Here is a 23,300-nt window from a genome sequence, read left to right on the forward strand (position 1 = left end):
TGGATCAGGGTGGGGATCCCCACTGGGGTGCCTGGCCAGCCTGGGTGAGGGGCTGAGGGCTATTTTCAGGCTGGGAGTGACTGAAGTTCCCAACCGCTCCTTTTTTTCTTTTTTATTCTGGGCCAGCTTTACCTTGAGGCTTGGCTCCAGCTCTTAGGCCTCCGGGGCTGAAAGTAGGTTTCTGGCCTTTGCTTACAATGTTGCGAATCTGCTGGCTGAAGTCCTGTGGTATTTGTTACAATGTTTCTTAAACTGCCCGCTCAGAGGCCTGGAGCCACAGGCGGGGAACGTCGGAACGTTGGTTTCCTCCATCACTGAGGCAAGCAAGCCTCATGTTAGTTTCAAGCTGCCTGGCTGCCGGCCGCCATCTTGGCTGACAGTTAATTTGCATATCTCGCTGATTAGCCAATGAAAAGGGTAGCGGTCGTACGCCAATTACCATGTTTCTCTTTTATTAGTGTAGATATGCAACATTTACCTATTGTGTACCAAACCATCCCCCAGACTTGGTGGCTTATGCCAACAACCATCCGTTCGTTGTCAGTTCTGCATTTTGTTCTGGGCTCAGCTGGGCGGTTCTTCAGTCATTCTCATCTGGGGTCATTCACACAGCTTCTTAGCCATCTAACAGCTCAGCTGAGGTGAGTGGTCCAAGATGGCTTCACGCACGTGTCTGGAGCCTCAGTCGGGATGCCTGTGCGGGCCGAGCATCTCTCTCCATGTGATCTTTCACCCTGGGTTTATTTATAACCCGATGGGATCGGTTCCAAGAGGGCAACACTGGAAGCTGTAAGGCCTCTTACGGTCTTGCTCCAATGTCATCCAGCATCCAGCACATTTTACTGATCAAAGCAAGTGACAGCATCTGCCCAGCTTCAAGAGGTGGGCAAAGACTTCACCTCTGGATGAGAGGCGCTACAGAGAATGTTGATATACTTTTTTTATTTTTTAAATATATATTATTGATTTCAGAGAGGAAGGAAGAGAGAGAGAGACATAGAAGCATCAATGATGACAGAGAATCATTGATCAGCTGCCTCCTACACATCCCCTACTGGGAATCAAGCCTGCAACCTGGGATGTGCCCTTGACCAGAATCGAACCTGGGACCCTTGAGTCCACAGGCCAACGTTTACTTTGCAAAGGAATGTCCACCCTGTCCCACTTTGGTCTTGGAGCTGTCAGATTGTTTTAATGATTTCTTATATTAAAAGGTCTGTTGGAATTCTCAGGAGCCATACTGTTTCCTTGGTACATTTTATCCTCTGTAAATAGCCTTTCCCTTAATTTGCGTGCTTTTCTGAGTAGGGTGATGAAATCTCTCATCATACCTCAGGCCAAGAACCATCTCCTTGTCCACCGTCCGCATACTGTCCATACTCCCTGCCTGTCAGTCACTTAGTAGCCATCTTGGTTATCAGATGGGTTATCAGAGAGAGAGAGACCATATTTATATGACTGTGATACAATATCTATACTAATAAAAGGGTAATATGCTAATTAGAGCAGACATCTTCCAGACGTCCATCCAGACAAAGCCACAGCGGCTGCAAGGGCCTAGGGCCTAAGCCTTCAGTAGGACATCCCCTGATGGCTCCCAGACTGTGAGAGGAGGCAGGCTGGGTTGAGGGACACACACACACCCCCACCCTCAGTGCACAAATTTTCTTGCCCCGGGCCTCTAGTGTTGTTATAATTATTCTATTTTATTGTTGTTAATCTCTCACTGTGCCTAATTTATAAATTAAATTTTATCATAGGTATGTGTGTATGTATAGGAAAAAATAGTATATAGCATCCACTGGCATCTTGGAACGTTAGCCCCCACAGACGGGGGTTGGGGGGCTAGTATAGAAAGATTCTCAGCCTCGCTTGCCCCTTGATGCTCCTTTCCCACCATACTAGGTGGTACTCATTTCTCACGCTCTCATTCTTTTGGGGATCCCAAATGCAAACCATCAGAGCATGAGACCCACATGTACTTACTTGGCTGACTTCTCTCTCTACTGGCCACATCTATTTGGAACTCTGCAATCGGTCCCCACAAGAGCTGACCCTGTATGTTCCAGTGTTTTTCAAATCGCACTGGCCACAAAGGGGAACTGAAGACGAGCAGGCATGCAAAGCTCATCAGTTCCCTTGCAGCCAGCTGGGAGCTGTTTTTAATATAGAGGAAACAGCGTTTTTCTTCTGAGCACAAAGTGCCTTCTCTACAGATACGAAGCATTTCTGCTTCTGAGCGATCGGAACACACCGCAGTGGGCATTAAATTCTGAGAAAGGCAATTATTTATAAGAGAAGGTAGGGAACCAGAGACCAAAGCGAATTGGGGAAGAAGAAGAGGTGCTGCTGAGTCCAGGGAAGGGGCACAGTGGAGGCACGCCTTGTAGAAGGACGACACCCATGCCAGCATCGCCAGCAGTGACGGCCATTCCGACCTGAGCTCATGCTATTGAGCCAGGTCTGCGGGGAACGTGTCTTGTCCCCCCTTCCAGATGCAACGTCTGATGACACAAAGCAAAGCCAGGGCTCAGAAAGACAGCAGAGAGACCTGAACACCGAACCTAAATATCACAAAGCTCCCAGAATCCATCAGCTCATTTCAGACATAGTTTAAACAGCCTCTCTAGCAACGTGCCTACTGTGTGCTGAGGAAGGGACATGGGACAAATGTGCTATAAAAGAAGATTCGGGAAACCTGCTTGGGGACCATTGGCCATTCACAAAGCACCTCCTTTCCCCCGGTGCACACCCTTGAGTCACCTTGAGGACGCTCATGCCTTGGCACATGGTCACAGGTGGCCTTTGGTTGCCACTCACCGTTAAGGCGTTGAATGTTCTGCAAGACACAAACCTTCTATGAAAGGGAGATGAAGAGCATCTCTTCCAAACTGTATCAGTTGCTCGAAATGCTTTGCTATCTCCTCAGCCTGCCGGGGACCCAGGCTGTACTGAAGCAGTTCTATGAGCAGATAACTCAGTGGCTCTCTACTTCGTGTGAGACATGCGCAGCGCTCATCCACAACAGGTCCTTTTCCTGCTTTCTCTCCGAGGCCACACACACACATTTTGGCTCGCACACCTTCCCTTTGGTCTCTGCTTCAAGGCTGAACAATCCCCTCTTTCAGCTGTTCCTTCACCTGTCATCCTGCAAGGCGCCCTCATTCCCCTCGTCCACTTGCTCAAAGTGCCAGGCTGCGGTTCTGGCCAGTACAAGGGAGAATGGGTCTGTTCCCAGTCCTGCCCCAGACAAGGCCATTGTTCACAGGAGCTAATGGTGAATTGCCCTTTATGACTTACTTCCGCCACCTCCTCTGATCCAGGTCACCTTCCGTTGTGCATCTTCCTAGTTCTGAAGTTTACCTGCATTTTATATAGTTGATGTATTTCCCCTGCCTTTCCCTTGGCATTTGAGTATTTGGATAACTGACATTCACAATTTTCTACTGGCCAGGCACATTTACTCACTCATTTAGTCCTCATAACAACGATCTAAGTTACATACAATTATGATTCTGCTTTTCCTTGGTAGAGGAAAGAAAGCTTGTCCAAGGTTCATAGTAAGTGGTGGAGCCAGAGATGGAACTCCAGCAGTCTGGCTGCAACAGCCACCCTTTTAACCTGTTATGCTGCCTCTCAGTTCATTATCTAATAGCTAGAGGCCCAGTACACGAATTCATGCACCAGTGGGGTCCCTCGGCCTTGCCTGCAGGATGGGGCCAAAACCACTCTCTGATATCCCCCGAGGGGTCCCAAATTGCGCGAGGGCACAGGCCAGGCTGAGGGACCCCACCGGTGCACAGTCGGGGCCAGGGAGAGATGCAGGAGGTTGGCCAGCCAGGGAGGGACCATGGAAGGGCTCCAGGGCATGTCCGGCCAGCCTCACCCAGTCCCAATTGGCCAGACCCCAGCAGCAAGCTAACCTACCAGTCAGAGCGTCTGCCCCCTGGTGGTCGGTGCATGTCATAGCAAGCAGTTGTGCAGCCTTAGCATATTATTAGCATATTACTCTTTGATTAGTTGAACAGCCAACCTTTCCACCGGACATTTAGCATATTAGGCTTTTATTATCTAGGATGTGGATGTGTGATGTCACTGGGCCAGGAAGACCTATTAGATACAGCCCCACCATCACCCTCGCTGTGGCCTTACCACCAGGATAACGCTCCTGGTCCGTTGCTCAAGACGCTTCCTCCGGACTGTGTTTGAGTGGCCATTACCAACATCGTCCTAACCCCCCTGCCTGTTTCCTCCTAATTTTCCCTCACTGACCCCCTAGTGAATGGTCAGTTCTTTCTTTAAATTTATTCATACATTGAGCCGGTCAACTCCTGGTCTAGGAGATTTTCTGTGCTTTAAAAGCATTTGCATGTCTGTACTCTGACGTTTGAATGTTATAGTTTAACTCTCAGGAAACATTTCTATTTCGGAGTTCTTAGGGAACACCTCATTTGGACTGCAGTTCTCTAGCATGATCCTTGAGGGGTGTCTTTCAAAGGACCAGGGCTTATCTGGATTTATTCATCAGAAAACGTCTTACTCTGCCTGAAAATGTCTGGCAAAAGGCACCATGAGCAAAGTGAAGGGCACGTCCCGTTCTGGTGGAAGTCAGTTGCCACCCACATGAACAGCAAAAGATTCGCTTGCAGAATATATGGAGAGCTGCTTCAGCAATTTGAAAGAAAGAAAGAAGAGAATAAAAGATGAGTGACTCATTGAGGGAAGAGGGGGAGAAGTACCGATATGAACAGGTACGTTTACCCAAGGAGAAATGTAAATGGATAATGTCATTAGGGAAATACAGGTTAAAACCGCAGGGAGAGGCCATCTCACACCCACCAGGATGGCAAAAGTTAGTAAACCTGAGAAAACCAAGTATCGCTGAGGATGTGGGTAAACAGGAACTCATATCTTCCTAGTGGTGGGATACGTACATAAACTGATAAAATCATCTTGGAGAGCAATTTGTCACAAGTAAGAGAAACTGAGGATGCGCACAGCCATCCAAGCAAGCATCGCCGCTGCTAGGTGTCAGCCAGAGAGAAAGTGCGCGCGCGCAGGACGTACAAGAGTCTTCACTTGAGCATGGCTTCTGATAGTAAAGAGGTGGAAACCACCTAAGAACCCGTTGTTGGGGGGATGGAGCCTGGAGGTGGTGTTGTTCTGCCCAACAGAACACTTCCCGTAAAAAGAGCCACTTCCCACCAGTGAACATGAATGAGATTTATATGTGCCAAGCGAAACATAATGTGAGACATGTTGACAAAAGAATGTAACAGGAAGATATTATTTGTGTGCATTTTAAAAAGAAAAACTGAAGTGTATTGTTATGTATACATATGTTATAAAAATATAAAGTTACATATCAGAATGGTATACACGAACTTCAGAAGGGAGGCTTGGACCCTAGCTGGTGTTCCTCAGTGGATAGAGTATCGGCTTGCCGACTGAAGGGTCCCAAGTTCAATTCCAGTCAAGGGCACAGGCCCGGGTTGTGGGCTCAATCCTCAGTAGGGGCGTGTAGGAGGCAGCCGATCCATGATTCTCTCTCATCTTTGATGTGTCTCTCTCCCTCTCCCTTCCTCTCTGAAATCAATAAAAAATATTTTTTTAAAAGAAGAGAGGCTTGGGGTGAGCTTTAGTGTCTCTAATCTTTTTGGATTGTGTGGATGCAAGGAAACAGTTTAAGCAAAGAGGCCAGAACATTAGCAACTGTGCAGGTGGGATGAGGAGTGCTTAGCTGCCTGGGAAGCTCTGTTTTCTCCTTTTTGTGTATTTAAAATGTTTCAGAAAAAAAAGGTGATATGCGGAATTACCACATCACAGTCTGACTGTAACAGCTTACTTTTGCTCCTGAAATAACTTGCGTGGCTTTACTAATGCAGAGAGATTCTATGCGTCATCAACACCCGTTTCCAAACCATACTTAGCAACCTTTCCTGAAGCTCATCTCCTGCAGGCTCTTTCTGCATTTCCGGGGCCAGAAGCAAAATGAATGAGGGTGGGATGCCCCGGTTGGATTTTGCTCTTCTGTTCAACCTGTAGCCTTTGCGCCTTCAGAGTACAAACGTTGAGAGCTGCAAAACCAGTCTTGAAGATTTCGGTTGGCATTACATAATCTTGATGCGTTGTAAGCAGAACCTTTTGCCACAAATACATATTAATGCCAATTAATGTTTAAAAAGAGACATCGCAGCCCAGCCAGTGTGGCTCAGTGGTTGATCATCAACCTATGAACCAGGAGGTCAGCCCGGGTTGTGGGTTCCATCCCCAGTTGGGGGCATGCAGGAGGCAGCCGATCTGTGATTCTCTCTCATCACTGATGTCTCTCTCTCTCTCTCTCTCTCTCTCTCTCTCTCTCTCTCTCTCTCTCCCTTCCTCTCTGAAATCAATAAAAATATATTTTTAAATAAAATAAAAAGCGACATCTCGGTCATTACCATTGTGTTAGGGCAGGATGAAGTGAAAATGAAAAGCATTGTCTCAGAAGACACGATGTCCAGGGAATAGAAATTTATCAACTCACATCCCCTCGTGGGAAATGCCATTGCTATGCACACCCCCATCCAGGGATGATTCAGTGATCATAGTGCATTTCAAGCACCTTGCACAGCAAAGGGCCCATAAATAACTATCCTTTGCTTCCCCTGTCCTCGCATGTGAACTTGAAGAGGGGAAATAAGAAGCAAAATAGACATTTAGGACGAACCCAGCAGCACTTACTTCCCTTCCGATTCTGGGTCAGCTGTTCCCAGCACCCAGCCAGCCCTCCTCCTCCATCCGAAGCCAGTCTGTGCCCGGGCACTGCGGCGGCCCTCGCGGCCCGTGTCCTCACCTGGGCGTGCAGCTGTGACTGCAGACACCGCAGCCGCCGTGAGACTGTGTCTGCCTCATCGGACCTGGCAGAGTTCAGATTACATTCTGAGCTTCCAGTGCTTTTTATCAAAAATATGAGTTTCTTTACAAGTTCACGGTGTGTATTGGCGCCGGACACAAAAGGCTCTCCATCAGTGTCAGATGAATTTTTCCCCATTTTGTGCTTTTGCTTTTATTTTTATGGTTTTTAACCCCCCCAAAAAATCTACTTTTTAGTCAGATCTATGCATTTTTTTCCTATGGTTCTTTCTATTGTCTTATCAATAGAAAGTTTTTTCCCATCCACAAATGAGTTAGTCACATACTAATGAGTTAGTCACTTACATATTTTTAAATCTATTAATATTTTCATCATTTACATGTAACTCTTTAATCCACTTACTGTGTGTGTGTGTGTGTGTGTGTGTAACTAGGTGAGGCTATGACTTGGCTTTTTATTTTAAACTAGAGGCCTGGTGCACAAAATTTGTGCACTGGGGGAGTGTCCCTCAGCCCGGCCTGCACCCTCTCACTGTCCAGGAGCCCTTGTGGGATGTCCGACTGCCACAGAGGCAGGAGAGGCTCCCGCCACCGCCACTGCGCTCATCAGCCATGAGCCCAGCTTCTGGCTGAGTGGCGCTCCCCCTATGGGAGCGCACTGACCACCAGGGAACAGCTCCTGCATTGAGCGTCTGCCCCCGGTGGTCAGTGCGTGTCATAGTGACCCGTCATTCTACCGTTCGGTCAATTTGCATATTAGCCTTTTGTTATATAGGATAAGGGCAGCGCTGTTTATTAATCCATCCTTCCCTTTCCTGATGATTTTTTTTGGTGTCTCCTTTCCTTCCAGTGATTCTCTGAGGGAGGAAAGTGTGTCAGAGTCACTCAGGAACCTTTTTTTCAAATTCACTTAACCCCACTTTGCAAGAGTCCAGCACAGTGTGACTAACAGAGTTTTAGCTTCCCTCTGAGTTGTTCTTGCTCCAACCCTTTTGAGAGCATCAGTTGGTCAAATAGTCTTCTCGTGTCTCATTGAAGGTCCGCTTGGAGACGTGTATTGTTTCATGAAAAGTTTCTCTTTGCGTCTGTTCCACAGTGTTCTCCTTACTAAAGGGGAAGGATGTATTTTAATATCTGGGAAAATAGATTTCCATTTGTATTTCAAAAGGTTAAAAAATAATTTGCCCATGAACATGTTTCTGCAAAATCCAGGTTGCCTGTTGGGAGAACTCGGTTTCATGCTGTTTTTCTCTTATGGGTAACTTTCTGTAGGGCATTGCTTCAAATAGTTGTAATCATATTAGTTCTACTTTTACATCAGCAGGATTGAAAACTTCATTTCCAGAGATGTTGAAAATAAGACCTTTTGTACTAGAATAGAATTTTCTTTTTCTAGGGACCTGATCTTAGCAAGTCAACCACCATCAAACCAGCTCTGCCCACAATTCTGTTGCAAAACGCACAGCAGCACTCAGCATTTCTGTCTCGCTCCAGCAGCCAGGCAGTTAAGTCTGCCTTGTTTGGTTTTGCATATGAGATGTTATTTAGAAACTTTGTCTGGAGATCTTTTGTAAGGTGAGGGTACAGCACTTCTGAATTTCCTTTTTCTATATGCTTCTAGAGCTAAACCTTGGGTCGGGGGAGGTAGGGACAGTGTCTCCTGCTTGTATACACTAGTGGTGAAGTACGAAATAAAAAATTATATCTAATAAATAGCCTTAAATTTGGTAAGTGGCATGGGTTTTTTTCCTTTCTTTTCTAAAAATTTAGAAACATTCTCAGGATTCAGGTCATTAGTGAAACTTATACTGGTAAACAAGATTTGAAATGAGCTTATAGTTGATTTTTATGAAAATTTATCGTCCTACAAATGTAGCAAGAATTAACTCTGTAGTTTTTAATTTTTTTAAGAATGCCATTTACAGGACTTTACAGAGATCATCTCACTTAGTCAAATCTGGAGACAGCTTCTAGAACTATGAGTGTATTTGTTTTAATATTTCATAAAACTAGTGGTAATAATAGACATTATAATTTAACCATTCAAACTATATGTTTACAATATTTATGTAAGCATATAAAATCTTTACCACTAATATAAAAAATAATAATTTTGAGAACATGAGGGAAAAGCAGTATTTAAAATCATATAAACAGAAATGCTAAATTTCAGTTTAGGTTGGTATTTGTTAACATTGTCAAAGCAAGGGAATTAATAGAAATGTTACTTTTTTCTGAGCATCTAATTTTTCTATAAATTTTTATTCTCAAATATTTTTGTTTTGTAAATGCCATTCTGTATTGGCCTATTCTTTTTTTTTTAATTGTCTAAAGTTTTACATATGTCTCCTTTTTTCTCAATTGAACCCCACCCCCCACCACTCCCACCCCCGAGGGCAAGCCCCCACTGACCCAGTGTCTGTGTCCATTGGTTATGCTAATATGCATGCATACAAGTCCTTTGGTTGCTCTCAACGCCCCCACCTCCCCTGCCATTTGTCTCTGGTTCTGTTTTTGTTCATCAGTTTATGTTGATGATTATATCCCACATATGAGTGAGATCATGTGATAGTTATCTTTCTCTGACTGGCTTATTTCACTTAGCATAATGCTCTCCAGCTCCATCTATGCTATTGCAAATGGTAAAAGTTCCTTCTTTTTTGTAGCAGCGTAGTATTCTTGAACATCCAGGAAAATTTCAGAATTTGCTCCTTTTATTTCTGATCTACAGAGTTCTTTATTATTATGAACTATTTCAAACACTTAGAAATATACCAAAAATAATATAAAATACTCGTATACTACCACACAGGTTTAACAGACATTAACATGTTGCCATGTGTGCTTTAAATCTCTCCAAATATAACCATTAACTCGCAGTTAGTGTACATATTGTGTGCATTACCATGTCTGTTTTTTATTTTTATTGTGTATTTATAGAGTCATAAAAATATTTTTTTAAAGCCTGGACAGTGTGGCTCAGTGGTTGAGCGTCAACCTATGAGCCAGGAGGTCACGGTTCGATTCCCGGTCAAGGGCTCAGGCCCGGGTTGTGGGCTCCATCCCCAGTGTGGGGTGTGCAGGAGGCAGCCGATCCATGACTCTCTCTCCTCATTGATGTTTCTCTCTTTCCCGCTCCCTTCCTCTATGAAATCAATAAGAATATATTTTTTAAAAAAGAATATGGTACCGTTTCATGTGTTTGTATTTTACATACCTGCTTTCATATGTTCCATACCCTTTTGCGGTTTGTTTTTCAATCAATGTTGCTTTTGTGAATTGTGCTGATGCAGATGGAGTTCATTTCATTTTGTGAATAAGCCACAATGTCGTTTCCCCAGTCCTCGGCTGGCGCACACTCACTCAGCTTGTTTCCAATCGTTTAGTTCCCTGAGCAGCGTTACGTATGTTTTATCACGTGTGTTTGAGGTTCCGGCGGATGTACAGGGTGAGCACATCTTCCATTTTATTCTATGAAAGTGTGGTTTGAGGTGGCTAAGTTTCAAGCCCTGTTGTTAAGCATTCTTAGCTCAGCTGTTGTTTGATTTTACTAGTATTGCGCGATATTTAAATTCTTTCCATTTGATATAGGCAGCGAGAGATACTGGGGGATTCCATGTTTTATTAGAAGTTTATCATCAATTCATCTCCTATAGAGGTTTAGGCATCAATTAATACAGAGGCAAATTACAAGCTTTTAAAGTGACAATCAACATGTATTTTCTGACATTTTAAATCAGTCTTCAAATCATTTAACTTACTTTTAAACACACTTTAAATTAGTACTAGGTGCTTAATTTTGAGTAACTACTTTAGTGACTTGAGAAACTACGGCATTTCCTTTAATCATCCTGTTGTTGAAGCCATACATGTCACTTAACTTTATAATCTTTGTTAAGAGTGTTAGTTAGCTTATACCTGGCCGGTTTGCTCAGTGGTTAGAGTTTCGGCCCACAGACCAAAGGGTCACAGGTTAGATTCAGGTTAAAGGCATGCACCTCAGTCGCAAGTTCAATCCCAGACGCATGAGGGAAGCAACCAATAGATGTTTCTCTCTCTCTCTCTCTCTCTCTCTCTCTCTCTCTCTCTCTCTCCATTCTACTCTCTCTAAAAAGTCAGTGGGAGAGGGGATATCCTCAGGTGAGGATTTTTTGAAAATGAAAGAAAATTTAGACCTTTTGAAGAGTGTTAGCTGACCAATATATTTTGAACAGATTTACATACAGACTTCAAATCTAGTGATAAGTGTAAGCTTTTCCTTGAAATATTTTACAATTAAAGCAAATGAAACATCGCCCATAAGGAAAGAGCTCTGGGGAGATTCGGGCCTCAGAAATGCTAGCGTTTCGTCCTGGAAAACGCTTCATTCTTCAAGGAGAAGAGGCTTTTGAACGTGTTGCCCAAAAATGCTTCAGAAGCCGGTCTGAGTCTTCGCCGCGGCGGACGTCTCGTGGAGGGAGTACCCTGGCTTGAACTCCGACGTGCTTTCACTCCTGCTCGAATCCCCTTGGAACCTTCTAGAAAGAAGCTGGCACATTATTTTGCGGATGTTACTGGACATGAGGAAGTACATGACGGGGTCCAGGCAGCTGTTGAAAGATGAGAAGACCAGCATGATCTCGTTGGTCTTGTGCACGATCTCCTTCCAGTAACACGAGGACACGTTGAGCTGCACGGAAACGTACACAAAGCGGAAGGCGTGAAAGGGCACGAAACAGACGGTGAAAATGATCAGCACGATGAAGGAATTCCGGGCTGTCGTGGCGTATTTGCCCGAATTGGGAAACTTGGACCGCCTCTTCGAAATCTTCAGTAGGTTCTTGCCGATCTTCAGATAGGACAGGATGATCAGGAGGAAGATCAGCCAGAACATGACCACCAGCACCAAATTAAAAATGGCTTCGCCTTTCTCCTTCCGCTTGTCCCTGTAATGGAAACACATGGTGGAATGGTGGCCTCCGCTCCTCAGGGTTAAAATAATCATCGTGAGGAACCCAGCCAGAGCGACGGCCCAGACTACACAGCAAACGTAAATGCTCTGTCTGGTCGTGACGGCCTTGCGCTGCTGTACGGACCGGTTGATCTTGACGTAGCGATCCAGGCTGATGAAGCCGAGCAGGATGATGCTGATGTACATGTTCATGTAGAATAGCGTGCCCACCACCTTGCAGAGAATCACGCCGAGCGCCCACCTGTTGTGGTTCAGGTGGTACAGGATGCGGAAGGGGAGGCAGAAGATGAGCAGGAGGTCCGCCACGGCCACGTTCAGGAGGTAGATCTGAATGGAATTCCTTTTGCGGTGGATCCCCAGGAACACATAGAGAGCGATGATGTTCCCCACCAGCCCCACGAGGAAAATGACCGAGTAGAAGGCGGCAAGCACTTGCGAGAGCAGGTGCTCATCCATGGGGCAGTCGGTGGAATTCGGGGCCCCCGAGAAGTTGCGTGGCGACGGGGCGCTGTGGTTGGTCAGGAAGCAGGCTCCCTGGGGAGAGGACGGCCAGCTGCTGGCCGAAGTGGCCGGCGTCATGGTCACGGGGTGATGTCGCGTCGTCTTCTGGGGGGATCAAAAGGTGGAGGTCCCGAAGGACATGGTCCTCGCGGGTGGCTTCCGTAAGGACTTCAGATTCTTCCTACAACAGAAGGTCAAGCATTGATTCATTTGCTGTTTGAAGACGTTGCTTTAACTGCAAGCATAAATAATAAGTGACTTTTTTAGACACGGCAAAATTTACTTTTCTCCTACTTTAGAGCCTTAGACCATTTGAGTATGTATTCTATGTATGGAGCAGCATGATGGTGTCAAAAACAAGCAGCAAAGATATAGTAGAATCACGTCCAGCCAGCGTGGCTCAGTGGTTCAGCATTGACCTATGAACCAGGAGGTCAGGGTTCCATTCCCGGTCAGGGCACAGGCCTGGGTTGTGGGCTTGATCCCCAGTGTGGGGCATGCAGGAGGCAGCCGATCCATGATTCTCTCTCATCATAGATGTTTCTCTCTCTCTCTCTCTCTCTCTCTCTCCCTCTCTCCCTCTCTCTCCCTCTCCCTCTCCCTCTCCCTCTCCCTCTCCCTTCCTCTCTGAAATGAATAAAATATTTTTTTAAAAGAAAGAAAGAGTGCCAGGGCGGGTAACCAGCCAGGTGACTGCCTTGGTAGAGCATCACTTGCACTTGTTTAAAAAAAAAAAAAAAGACACGTGGATTTGGAATGACAGCTATTTCCTGCTTTGGCATCTTTTACAAAGAACAATATTTGCGAGAACTCAGCCTCTCTTAACTCAAGCTCCGATCTGCTCAAGAAGAAACCATTTTGCTGGAGGGTGGAGGGTACACTTATCTTCCGTGGAAGGGGAACTGGCGAAGAGGAAGCTGTGCCGGCCTCGGTTAGGGTCTTTCCGGAGTTCAGGGCAGTGGAGGGAGGGAGGCAAATTTCATCAAGTGGACAGGAGCTCCCAGCGTGCTTTTGTGTTAGGAAATTCTAGAAGGAAAGGGCCATCGAGGAAGGCAGGCAGGCTGCCAAGTGTGCAGCTAATGGTGCCGTCTAGCCAGGAGGGGGGGTGCCGACAGAGGGAGCTGCAGTGACTTTTATTTTATTTTTTTTTAATATATTTTATTGATTTTTTTACAGAGAGGAAGGGAGAGGAATAGAGAGTTAGAAACATCGATGAGAGAGAAACATCGATCAGCCGCCTCCTGCACACTCCCTACTGGGGATGTGCCTGCAACCAAGGTACATGCCCTTGACCGGAATCGAACCTGGCACCCTTCAGTCCGCAGACCGACGTTCTATCCACTGAGCCAAGCCGGACAGGGCTGCAGTGACTTTTAAAACAATCATTTTTTCCTCCTCCCAGGCTACGTTACACTCCACACAGCAACGGACCAAGCCTGCTTTGTTTGTCGCTATGTACCAAGTGCTTCGTCCAATAAAGACTGTTGAATGAAAGAGGGGATTTTGGTATAAAACTATGTAAAGGGCTCCATGTGGATATTAAAGTCAACCGTTCCAGTATAGGAAGGGCTCTAGCTGACTTAACAGAAACACAGCTGCACAATTACAATCGGCTCCAGTTGCCATAGCAGCAGTGAGATGTGGCAGCAACAAACACGCACCCCTTGGGCTGAATTCCTACGTCTGGGGGGGGTCTTTTTTTATTATTATTTTGTTAACCCTCACCCGGGGATATTTTTCCATTCATTTTTAGAGAGAGTAGAAAGGAAGGGGAGAGACAGAGAGAAACAGCAGAGAGAGACACATCGATCGGTTGCCTCCCACAGGGGCTCCAACCAGAGCCTGCAACCGGGGCATGTGCCCTCGCCTGGACCCCAAGCCAGGACCCTCCAGTCTGCCGGCCAACGCTCTATCCACTGAGCCACACTGGCCAGGGCGATCGGGTGGTGTCTTAAGTGCAGATGGTTACTGCTCGTCTGGTCCTGTCTCGAGCTGGTAGGTTTCCACCCACAAGGCAGACTGGCACCTGCAGCAGCTCACCCCAGAAAGGGCCCAGCGATGGGAGAGGAGCCCAGTCATGTCAGAGCGAGTTGAAGGCCACAGGCGCCTGTCCCCGGGGATGTGAGCGCGGGACCGGACCACCCTGGCTCCCCCCGCAGACCTGATCTAATTGGTCTGGAATGGGCTCCGGGCCCTGGTTTCCTTTAAAAGCTCCTCGGGGGATCCTAAGGCGCATGCAGAATTGAGCCCTGGGGCTAGATAGCTGAGCCGCTACCTAATATTTATTTAGCATCTGCTATGTTCCAGGCAGCGCGTTCCACGCGGTCAGGATATTTCATTTACGTAATCCTTAGGGAAGCCATGCGAGGTAGGTTTTACAAAAGAGGTCATGAAAGGTCAAGAGGTTATGATCCTCACCCTGGAACACACATGTGAAGTGGCAGCGCCCAAGTTGGGACTCAAATGCCCATGATCCTTTGCACCAAGCCTCTCTCCTCCTAAGTACGTATGGTCAGCATTTTTGTTATTGTTAAACCTCACCCAACGATATTTCTCCATTGGTTTTTAGAGGGGGGGAGGGAGGGAGAGAGAAAGAGAGAGAGAGAGAGAGAGAGAGAGAGAGAGAGAGAGAGAGAGAAAGAAACAAACATTGATGTGTTCCAGCATGCATTCTGACTGGGGCCAGGGATTGAGCCCGCAACCCCGGGCATGTACCCTTGCCCGGAATCAAACCTGGGACCCTTCAGTCCGCAGACGGACACTCTATCCACTGAGCCAAACCGGCCAGGACCAGCATTTTCCTTGTCAATGATGAGTTCAGTCAGCAGTATTTTGACATGATTCCTTTCACATTATCCGCAGTTCTAAGAAGAGATTATGCCATATAGCTTCACTTCTCTAGAAAAGGTATTCATCTTCCTATTTGCTCTGTCCATTACAGCCGGTAATAAGTACAGAGTTTACAGAATCACAAATCATTCGTCAGAATGCTCGGCACTTCCCCTAGAACATATCTTTGCCAACTTATTTCTAGGCCTGAGAGCCTTAAGATGTTTCTAGAAAGCTGCTAGCACACAACACAGATCCCGAAACCATTTGCCTCAGCTCTAACCTGCAAATAAAATAAATGATAGTTGGACAAGACCCCCAATAAACCTCTCTTTGACGGGAATCGAACCTGGGACCCTTCAGCCCGCAGGCCGACGCTCTATCCAAGGAGCCAAACCGGTTAGGGCTGCATCCTCACCCGAGGATATTTTTCCATTGATTTTAGAGAGGAAGGGAGAGGGAGAGAGACACATCGATGTGAGAGAGACACATTGATTGGTTGCCTTCTGCACGCACCCCGACCAGGGCTGGGGAACCTGCAACCGAGGTGCATAAACCTCTGATTAGCTCTATTTCCAAGCTTAAATAAAATAAAGCCAAGCAATGCGTCCGTTTAACTAGTAATAGTAGCCATCACTTAGAAGCATATAGTAGGCAGCTAGTGTCCAGTCATTTATTTACAAATTAACTGACTAAATACTGTTTGAAATTCAGTGGCTGTTTTTCGCCTCCTTTCCAATGTCAGTCGAGTTACATCTGCTAAGGAACCACATTCTGTGTTCTTAAGGCCATTGTTGCTGTTTGGCGAAGCGTGTGTTCGATTGGTTGAGAATGGCCAGTGAAGGCGGGAAATAACCCCTGTGCTCGCCCAGCAGCCTGATGCTCCGGGGGCTCCCGTGCCATATTGCAGGGGCGCAGTGGTTTTCTGCCCATCGCCACCGGCCTTTGCCAGTTCCTGTAGGAGCTGGTTCATGTAGGTGCTTCATGAACCCAGCACATGCCCCTGTGGCCTTGAGCGAGCAAGTCTTGAAATGCAGTTTGGTGCCGGTGACAACGGCGCATGGCTGTGTTACGGGACATACCTGTTTGGTGGCAGCAGCGACCTAACACCGCTTGTGGCTTGGCTGCATCGTGAGGGAGACTGAGTCATTCAGGCCATGCTTCAGAAGCTGCATTCATTGCTGCGTGCAGAACGGAAATGGAAAGCATGTTACTCTGGAAATAATCCCATTGGTAGCCCTGGCCAGTGTGGCACAGTGGCTAGAGCATCGGCCCAAGGGCTGAAGGGTCCCAGGTTCGATTCCGGTCAAGGGAATGTACCTCAGTTGCAGGTTCCCCAGCCCTAGTCGGGGTGTGTGCAGGAGGCAACCAATCAATATGTCTCTCTCAGATCAATGTTTCTCTCTGTCTCTCCCTCTCCCTGCCTCTCTAAAATCAATGGAAAAATATCCTCGGTGAGGATTTAGCCCTGACTGGTTTGGCTCAGTGGATAGAGCGTCAGCCTGTGGACTGAAGGGTCCCAGGTTCGATTCCAGTCAAGGGCATGTACCTTCGTTGCAGGCACATCCCAGTTGGGGGTGTGCAGGAGGCAGCTGGTCGATGTTTCTCTCTCATCGATGTTTCTCTCTATCCCTCTCCCTTCCTCTCTGTAAAAAAATCAATAAAATATATATATTTTTAAAATATCCTCAGGTGAGGATTTTTAAAAAATACTATTAGTAGCATATTAGGTTTTGTTATAAACTTAACTATGTCTAAAAAACCATTTTTTCAACTTTAGCTGAATTAACTAAAGAGCATTTTGCTTTTGCTTTTCTCTAATAGTCCCCTTATTTACTTCTGAAGCCCGAAAGTTTAACTGCAATACATCTGGTCATTACCATAAAATAGTAACAGCACAATAAAGAAAATGCTATCATCGAGACTAGGCAGACAGCAGAACTTAATAAAGGTAGTCAGTGAAAGATCATGCATAATTGGAAATCATAAAAAATCACAGTACACTGGAAAGAAACCCGCCGCGGAGACAAATCACTCTTAGTTGGGTCCAGTGCCCCGCTCCTCACTCAGACCAGTCACATCAAGGCGGAGACATCATTCTGAAAGCAGGCCTCCCTTTCCCTATTCAGATCTCTCCGCTTTTAACTAGAAGAAAGGATCCTCTGAGTAGTAGAAATCAAGGGATACTCACAGCTCAGGCTCCGGAGTGGAAGGCACTGAGCCCGCACTTCCCTAGACAGTCAGTGTGTCAGCTGGCCTCCTGCATCCGGTGGGGCCGTGGGTTAGGGCTTTCTGCTTTTTTTTTTTTTTCTGTCTTCGTGTGGTAATCGGCTTTTTTTTTTTTCTTTTTCTTTCTTTTTTCAGTATGACAACCCTCCGCCGCTCTGTAACAGCCTCACCTTTCATCCCAGCGAACACTGAACTTGAGGGAATTATGTCTGTCTTTTAGATGAGGTTTTCCCTCATCCCTCAAAATAAAGAACCTGTATAAGTTCTCATTAGAAATGGGCTTTTTCTCTTTCAGACTTTTTCCCCCTTTAAAACGTTTTATTACTTATAAAGCATACTAGTGGAGATAAAGATAGATAAGTAAACACAGAAACTCACACATCACAAAAGAACACCTGTGGTGTCATACTATATGGAATGCAACAAATATAACACTTTATTCGTGTTACATCTTATCACACAATTTTTAGAAGTTCATTTTCTGTCGATGCATTTTACATCCTGAAATGTATAATTTTAGCAAAGTCATATTTAATGAGTATAATTAAATGCCAGTCACTATGGCTAATTCAAGATTTCAAGTTTTTACATTTTTAAGAAGGCTCTTTCTCATGATACAACTGTTATTGGAGCTCATTACAGCATGTGTAGGCTGTGACAATGTTGAGATGAATTTCTGATAATTCTTAGACATGTAAATGATAGTTTACAAGAGCTGCTGGTTCTTGAGGAACAATTTTTTTCTTTTCCTTTTTTTTAAGGTCCATAATGTGGCCTTTATTTTGTAGCTAACCAGAAGGCCAGGAAGGGTGATATCATTATTTCCTCGCGTTTCAGAAGGTTTGTTGATGACCTACTGTGAAAAGCTAGAGTAGAAGTTGATTTAGAGTTACCTGTGCAGCTGTATCTTATATGGACTTTTGAAACACAAGCATTGAGCCCTAGCTGGTTTGGCTCAGTGGCTAGAGCATTGGCCTGCGGATCGAAGGGTCCCGGGTTTGATTCCAGTCAAGGGCACATGATGATAGTCATTGATCGGCTGCCTCCCGCAGCACCCCCTTCCCTCCCCCCCCCACTAGGGATCAAGGCTGCAACCCGGGCGTATGTACTAACCTGGAATTGAACCATGGCCTCCTGGTTCATAGATCAACGCTCAACCACTGAGTCACAACAGCTGGGCCCTTACCTCATTCTTGTAAACCCACTTCCCCTCACCCTTCCTTTTCCTCCTTTGTCGGCATCTTAGGTTTCTATTTACATAAAGATAAACGTGAACACGAAGAAATAAATGGAGATGCTTATTGGGTGCCCTCTCTGAACTGATACCACGGTCCTCTATCTGAATCCCAACCCCGGTTCAGTTCAGCTCACCGCCTCCTCCAGGCCTAAACGCTGCCAGGCAGGAGGGCTGCGGGGTGCAAACACACGTCACACTGATTGGTCTCGCTTCCGATGCATGCCCACAGACCTCAGGTGAATCCACTGCTGCCAGTCTTGCTGTCTTCCCCGAGCCCGGTGCTGCTCAAAGTCTGGCTCCCAGACCAGTAGCATTAACGCCACTCATGTCAGACCTGAGGAATCAGGACGTGCGGGGGGTGGAGGCCAGCAAGGCCGGGGGATGCTGATGGTACCATTTGAGAGCGACCGCCTTAGTCACCTCGCGCTCCTGTCCTTTGCAAATCCTTCGCACACCTCCGCTCTCCGCGAACTGCCAGCAGCCGCCTGCCCTGTCCCACTCCCACTCGGTGATCGCATCTGATTTTGAAGGAAATGGAAAGTAGAAGTTCTCAGAAGGGAACTTCCTCATCTCTACATCCACATCTGTCTGCCTCCGCAGGTGCCCCGCATCCTGCCGCCTTCACTGCCACCAGGGCCAGCCCCCACCCCCCCGCCCCCCTGGTGCACCCCCGTCCCATCCCCTCTCTCTCCTGGAAATGTATTTCCTCTCTACGAATCTCTCCCATCAGCGCACAAATGTCTGTTTAAAAACAAAAGCCTGGCCAGTGTGGCTCAGTGGTTGAGCGTCGACCTATGAACCAGGAGGTCAGGGTTCGATTCCCGGTCAGGGCACAGGTCCGGGTTGTGGGCTCCATCCCCAGTGGGGGGCGTGCAGGAGGCAGCTGATCCATGATTCTCTCTCATCATGGATGTTTCTTTCTCTCTCTCTCAAATCAATAAAAATATATATTAAAAAAATAAAAAACAAAATTCCATGCTAGCTGGGGCCAATGGGGAAGTAGGGGACATATGTAATACTTTCAATGAAGATTTTTTTAAAAAGTCTCCCTGAAAATCTCTAGATACCAGTAGTTACCCATGAGAAGGGAGAGGTTGCGAATGAGGAGAGGGGATCTAAGCTGAATGGTATTGGCTTAGAGTTTTCACCTGGAACTATGCACATGCTTTACATAATTAAAATACCAAATTAGGTCAGCATCTAATGGAAACAAATCAAGCTCACCACATAACAAATCGAAAGCATAACCACAGGAATTCTTTTGAGTGACTTTACAATGGGGTAGGGTTGTTTCCACATAATTTTAGGCTCACAGAAAAAGTCTGAGGATAGTACAAAGAATTGCAGACTCCTTTCACTCAGATTCCCCGTATGTTAACATTTTTCCACTTTTGTTTTATCTTTCTCAGTCTCTCGCTCTCATCTAGCTCTTTATCTACCTCTTTATATATATTTCCTCAAAAGAAGAAATTCTCTTAATCGGTACAGTAAAACGATCAAAATCATGGCATTTATATGGATAGGCTACTATTGTATAATCAGTAGGTCTTTTTCCAGTTTCTTCTCTAGAGACAGGCCTAGTGTCTCCTCTCCCACTTCCGGTTTCTCACCTCCCTTTCCCGCAGAGAGGAAGGGCGGGGCCAGAGGAAAGGCGGGCATGGCAAGGGCAGAGAATTCCCTAGGCACCAGGCTCACTTGCAGTCATTTGATCTGACTCTTCTTACTTAGGGGTGAAATGAAGAAAGAAGAGAAAGGCCATGGCATCCCCTGAAGGCCAAGACACTGTAGTAAAGTCAGGTTTCAGGGGACATTTGAGTACAAGGTGTCAAAGACATTTCCTCCTTAAGCAAATGTAGAGAACGTTGCATGGAAAAGGCAAAAAGTGTATCTTCCTTAATTAAGCATCTGTGCTCCCTGAGTAATTCCTTTCGTTAATTTATTTTTTATATATTTTTATTGATTTCAGAGAGGAAGGGAAATGGCGAGAAAGAGAAACATCCATGATAAAAGAGAATCATGGATCGGCTGCTTCCTACACACCCCACACTTCAGGTCAAGCCCACAACCCAGGCCTGTGCCCTTGGCCGCAATCGAACCATGACCTCCTAGTTCTTGGGTTGACGCTCAACCACTGAGAGCCACACCCATCGGGCTTAATTTATTTTTAATTAGAGTTGACATACAATATTACATTAGTTTCAAGTGCATAGCACAGTGATTAGGATCCTAAGTAATCCTTAGCACCGTACCCTAATCTGGGAAGCAAATAATTCCTGGAAAATAGTAGCTAGAACAGGTAAGTCTTTGGAGAAGTCAACTAGAAGTGAGAATAAGACAAAGAATTCAAGCACCCAAAATAATTCCAGAAGTTTTTACTGTATTCGTTTATGGTCATGTTACTCGGTTTTGTGTACATTGAATTGTTCATGTTAAATTAATCCTCATCTCTGGTGTTTTTGTCTGTTTTGCTTTCAGCCCCACTGCGTTCTCCTCGCTTCAAAGGAAAACTCGGCACCTGTCAAACTCGGGGGCTTCGGGGTAGCTATTCAGTTAGGAGAGTCCGGACTTGTAGCTGGAGGTAAGAACACTTTTTAAAAATATTCTTCGAAACCTGGACACTTTTAGGCTGGTGTAAAACTTTCACACTAGATATTAGCCTCTCTTCAATGTTTTATACCCATTGCACCCCACCCCCCCCCAAAAAAAGTGCCATTGTATAGTTTTGAATTTAATAGCTCTGTAGTCATAACTAGAATTTTAGTCCCTTAAGAATAGGTTGTCTTTTTTTAAATATTTTTTATTGATTTCAGAGAGGAAAGGAAGGGGAGAGAGAGAAAGAAACATCAACGATGAGAGAGGATCATGGCTCAGCTGCCTCCTGCACGCCCCACACTGGGGATGGAGCCCGCAACCCCGGCATGTGTCCTGACCGGGAATCGAACCCTGACCTCCTGGTTCCTAGGTCAACGCTCAACCACTGAGCCGGGCTAGGCTTTTTATTCTTTGTATTCCCAGCACTAACAAAGAAGAGACAAGTCAAATAAAAAAATGTCTGGATTATGTACTTTCAGGCTTATACCTATGGCTAATTTTTCATTTCATGCTGTTTTACTTTTCCCATTTGTCAGAATACTGCTCAAGCCCTGATCTGTGTATTTGGGAAGAGCGGGCAGATGTGAATGCAGACTAATTTTATTATTAGCCAAAGCAAAACATAACAAGAAAATCCCCAGGCCAGAAAATGAAGAAAAGCTAAAATAGAGGCTTACCGCCAGCATACGGAGGTGGATGCTAATTACAGATTCAAGTGTTTGGGTTTCTGTTTATTCCTTTGAATGGACTCCAGCTCAGAATGCTGTCCTGTTTTCAGTCCTGTTCCTTAGCTTTGCAAATTGCTTAGGTCCCCATTCTATGAGCTTCCCTTCTTCTAGTCATTTCCTTCTACTTTCTCTCTCTCAATACTGCCAGCCTTCGCAAAGAGGAAACACGGGGAATATCAACAGCACCATTTTGTTGTTGTTCATCCTCACCTGAGGATATTTTTCCATTGATTTTTAGAGAGAGTGGGAGGGAGAGGTAGAGATTGAGAGAAACATTGATGTGAGAGAGACACATCAATTGGTTGCCTCCTGCATGTGCCCCGACTAGGGCTGGGGAACCTGCAACCAAGATACATGCCCTTGACCGGAATCGAACCCAGGACCCTTCAGTCTGCCAGCTGACACTCTATCCGCTGAGCCAAACTGGCTGGGACAACAGCACCTTTTTAAACCTGTCATCTTTCAAGAATGTTTATAGTAAATTCAAATACCTGACCAATGATAAATATCAAAATAATAATGTTGCACAAGATACTTTATTTCATTTCTTTTTTATTTTATTTGTTGATTTTTAGGGAGAGAGAGACATCAATTTGTTGTTCCAGCCACTTATGCATTCATTGGTTGATTTTTTTATAAGTTTTGTTTTAAGTATGTTTTTATTGCTGAGAGAGAGAGAGAGAGAGAGAGAGAGAGAGAGATTTATGTGAGAGAAAAACATCAATTGGCTGCCTCCTGCACGCACCCTAACTGGGGATCAAACCCACAACCTGGGCATATGCCCTGACTGGGAATTTAGCCGGCCACCTTTCAGTGCACGGGACACTGTTCAGCCAACTGAGCCACACCGGCCAGGGCCATCGGTGGATTCTTATAGGTGCCCTGAGCTCCATCTCATTCACTAAAACATCAACGCAGCATTAACACAGACCAGCTTCTGAAAATGAGGCAGGAGTCATCACTGTATTCCTTAAATCATTACTTCACCACTTTGTCCTCTAAAGAGAAAGGCATTTTCTCCTTTATCTGTTCCATACAGTAAAAACCATTTACATATATGGGTCACGGTCATGGCACAGGCCTGGGTTGCGGGCTTGATCCCCAGTGTGGGGCATGCAGGAGGCAGCCGATCCATGATTCTCTCTCATCATGGATGTTTCTCTCTTTCTCTTGCTCTCTCTGCCTCCCCCTTCCTCTCTGAAATCAATAAACTTATATTTTTAAAATTGTACTAGAAAAGAAACACACTCTCAGTGAGACTGGCGAGCTCTCATTTTTCCAAAAGCGTTCTGGATTTGTGTCCTGTGTACCTTATGCCTCTATGCCCCTGGTTGGAACACCTTTTGCCATTTTATCTGTCTAGTTCACTCTTACTGAT

The 23,300-nt window shown here is 45.7% G+C and overlaps 2 protein-coding genes across 9 annotated transcripts in view; one reads left to right on the top strand and one right to left on the bottom strand.

Moving 5' to 3' along the window:
• Window positions 1-23,300, top strand: part of CASK (calcium/calmodulin dependent serine protein kinase) — a gene marked incomplete at its 5' end in the record, with an annotated part of 281,999 nt that overhangs the window by 165,009 nt on the left and 93,690 nt on the right. For all 8 annotated transcript variants that reach the window (XM_081081818.1, XM_081081820.1, XM_081081821.1 and 5 more), the window contains one exon: window positions 21,078-21,180. In XM_081081818.1, coding sequence (XP_080937944.1) covers window positions 21,078-21,180 — 103 coding nt within the window. The remainder of the gene's footprint in view (window positions 1-21,077; window positions 21,181-23,300) is intronic.
• On the bottom strand, window positions 10,459-17,396 carry GPR34 (G protein-coupled receptor 34). The gene is made up of 3 exons (XM_081081822.1): window positions 17,328-17,396; window positions 16,219-16,317; window positions 10,459-12,488 (listed from the first exon to the last, which is right to left on the bottom strand). The coding sequence occupies exon 3, from the start codon at window positions 12,383-12,385 to the stop codon at window positions 11,267-11,269; it is 1,119 nt and encodes a 372-aa protein (XP_080937948.1). The 5' UTR covers window positions 12,386-12,488; window positions 16,219-16,317; window positions 17,328-17,396; the 3' UTR covers window positions 10,459-11,266.

Source organism: Myotis nattereri (assembly GCF_964212035.1).
Source record: "Myotis nattereri genome assembly, chromosome: X".
Lineage (NCBI taxonomy): Eukaryota > Metazoa > Chordata > Mammalia > Chiroptera > Vespertilionidae > Myotis > Myotis nattereri.

Bases quoted from the DNA above. Each gene is read 5' to 3' on its own strand.
- GPR34 (XM_081081822.1), bottom strand. From the start codon at position 12,385: ATGACGCCGGCCACTTCGGCCAGCAGCTGGCCGTCCTCTCCCCAGGGA.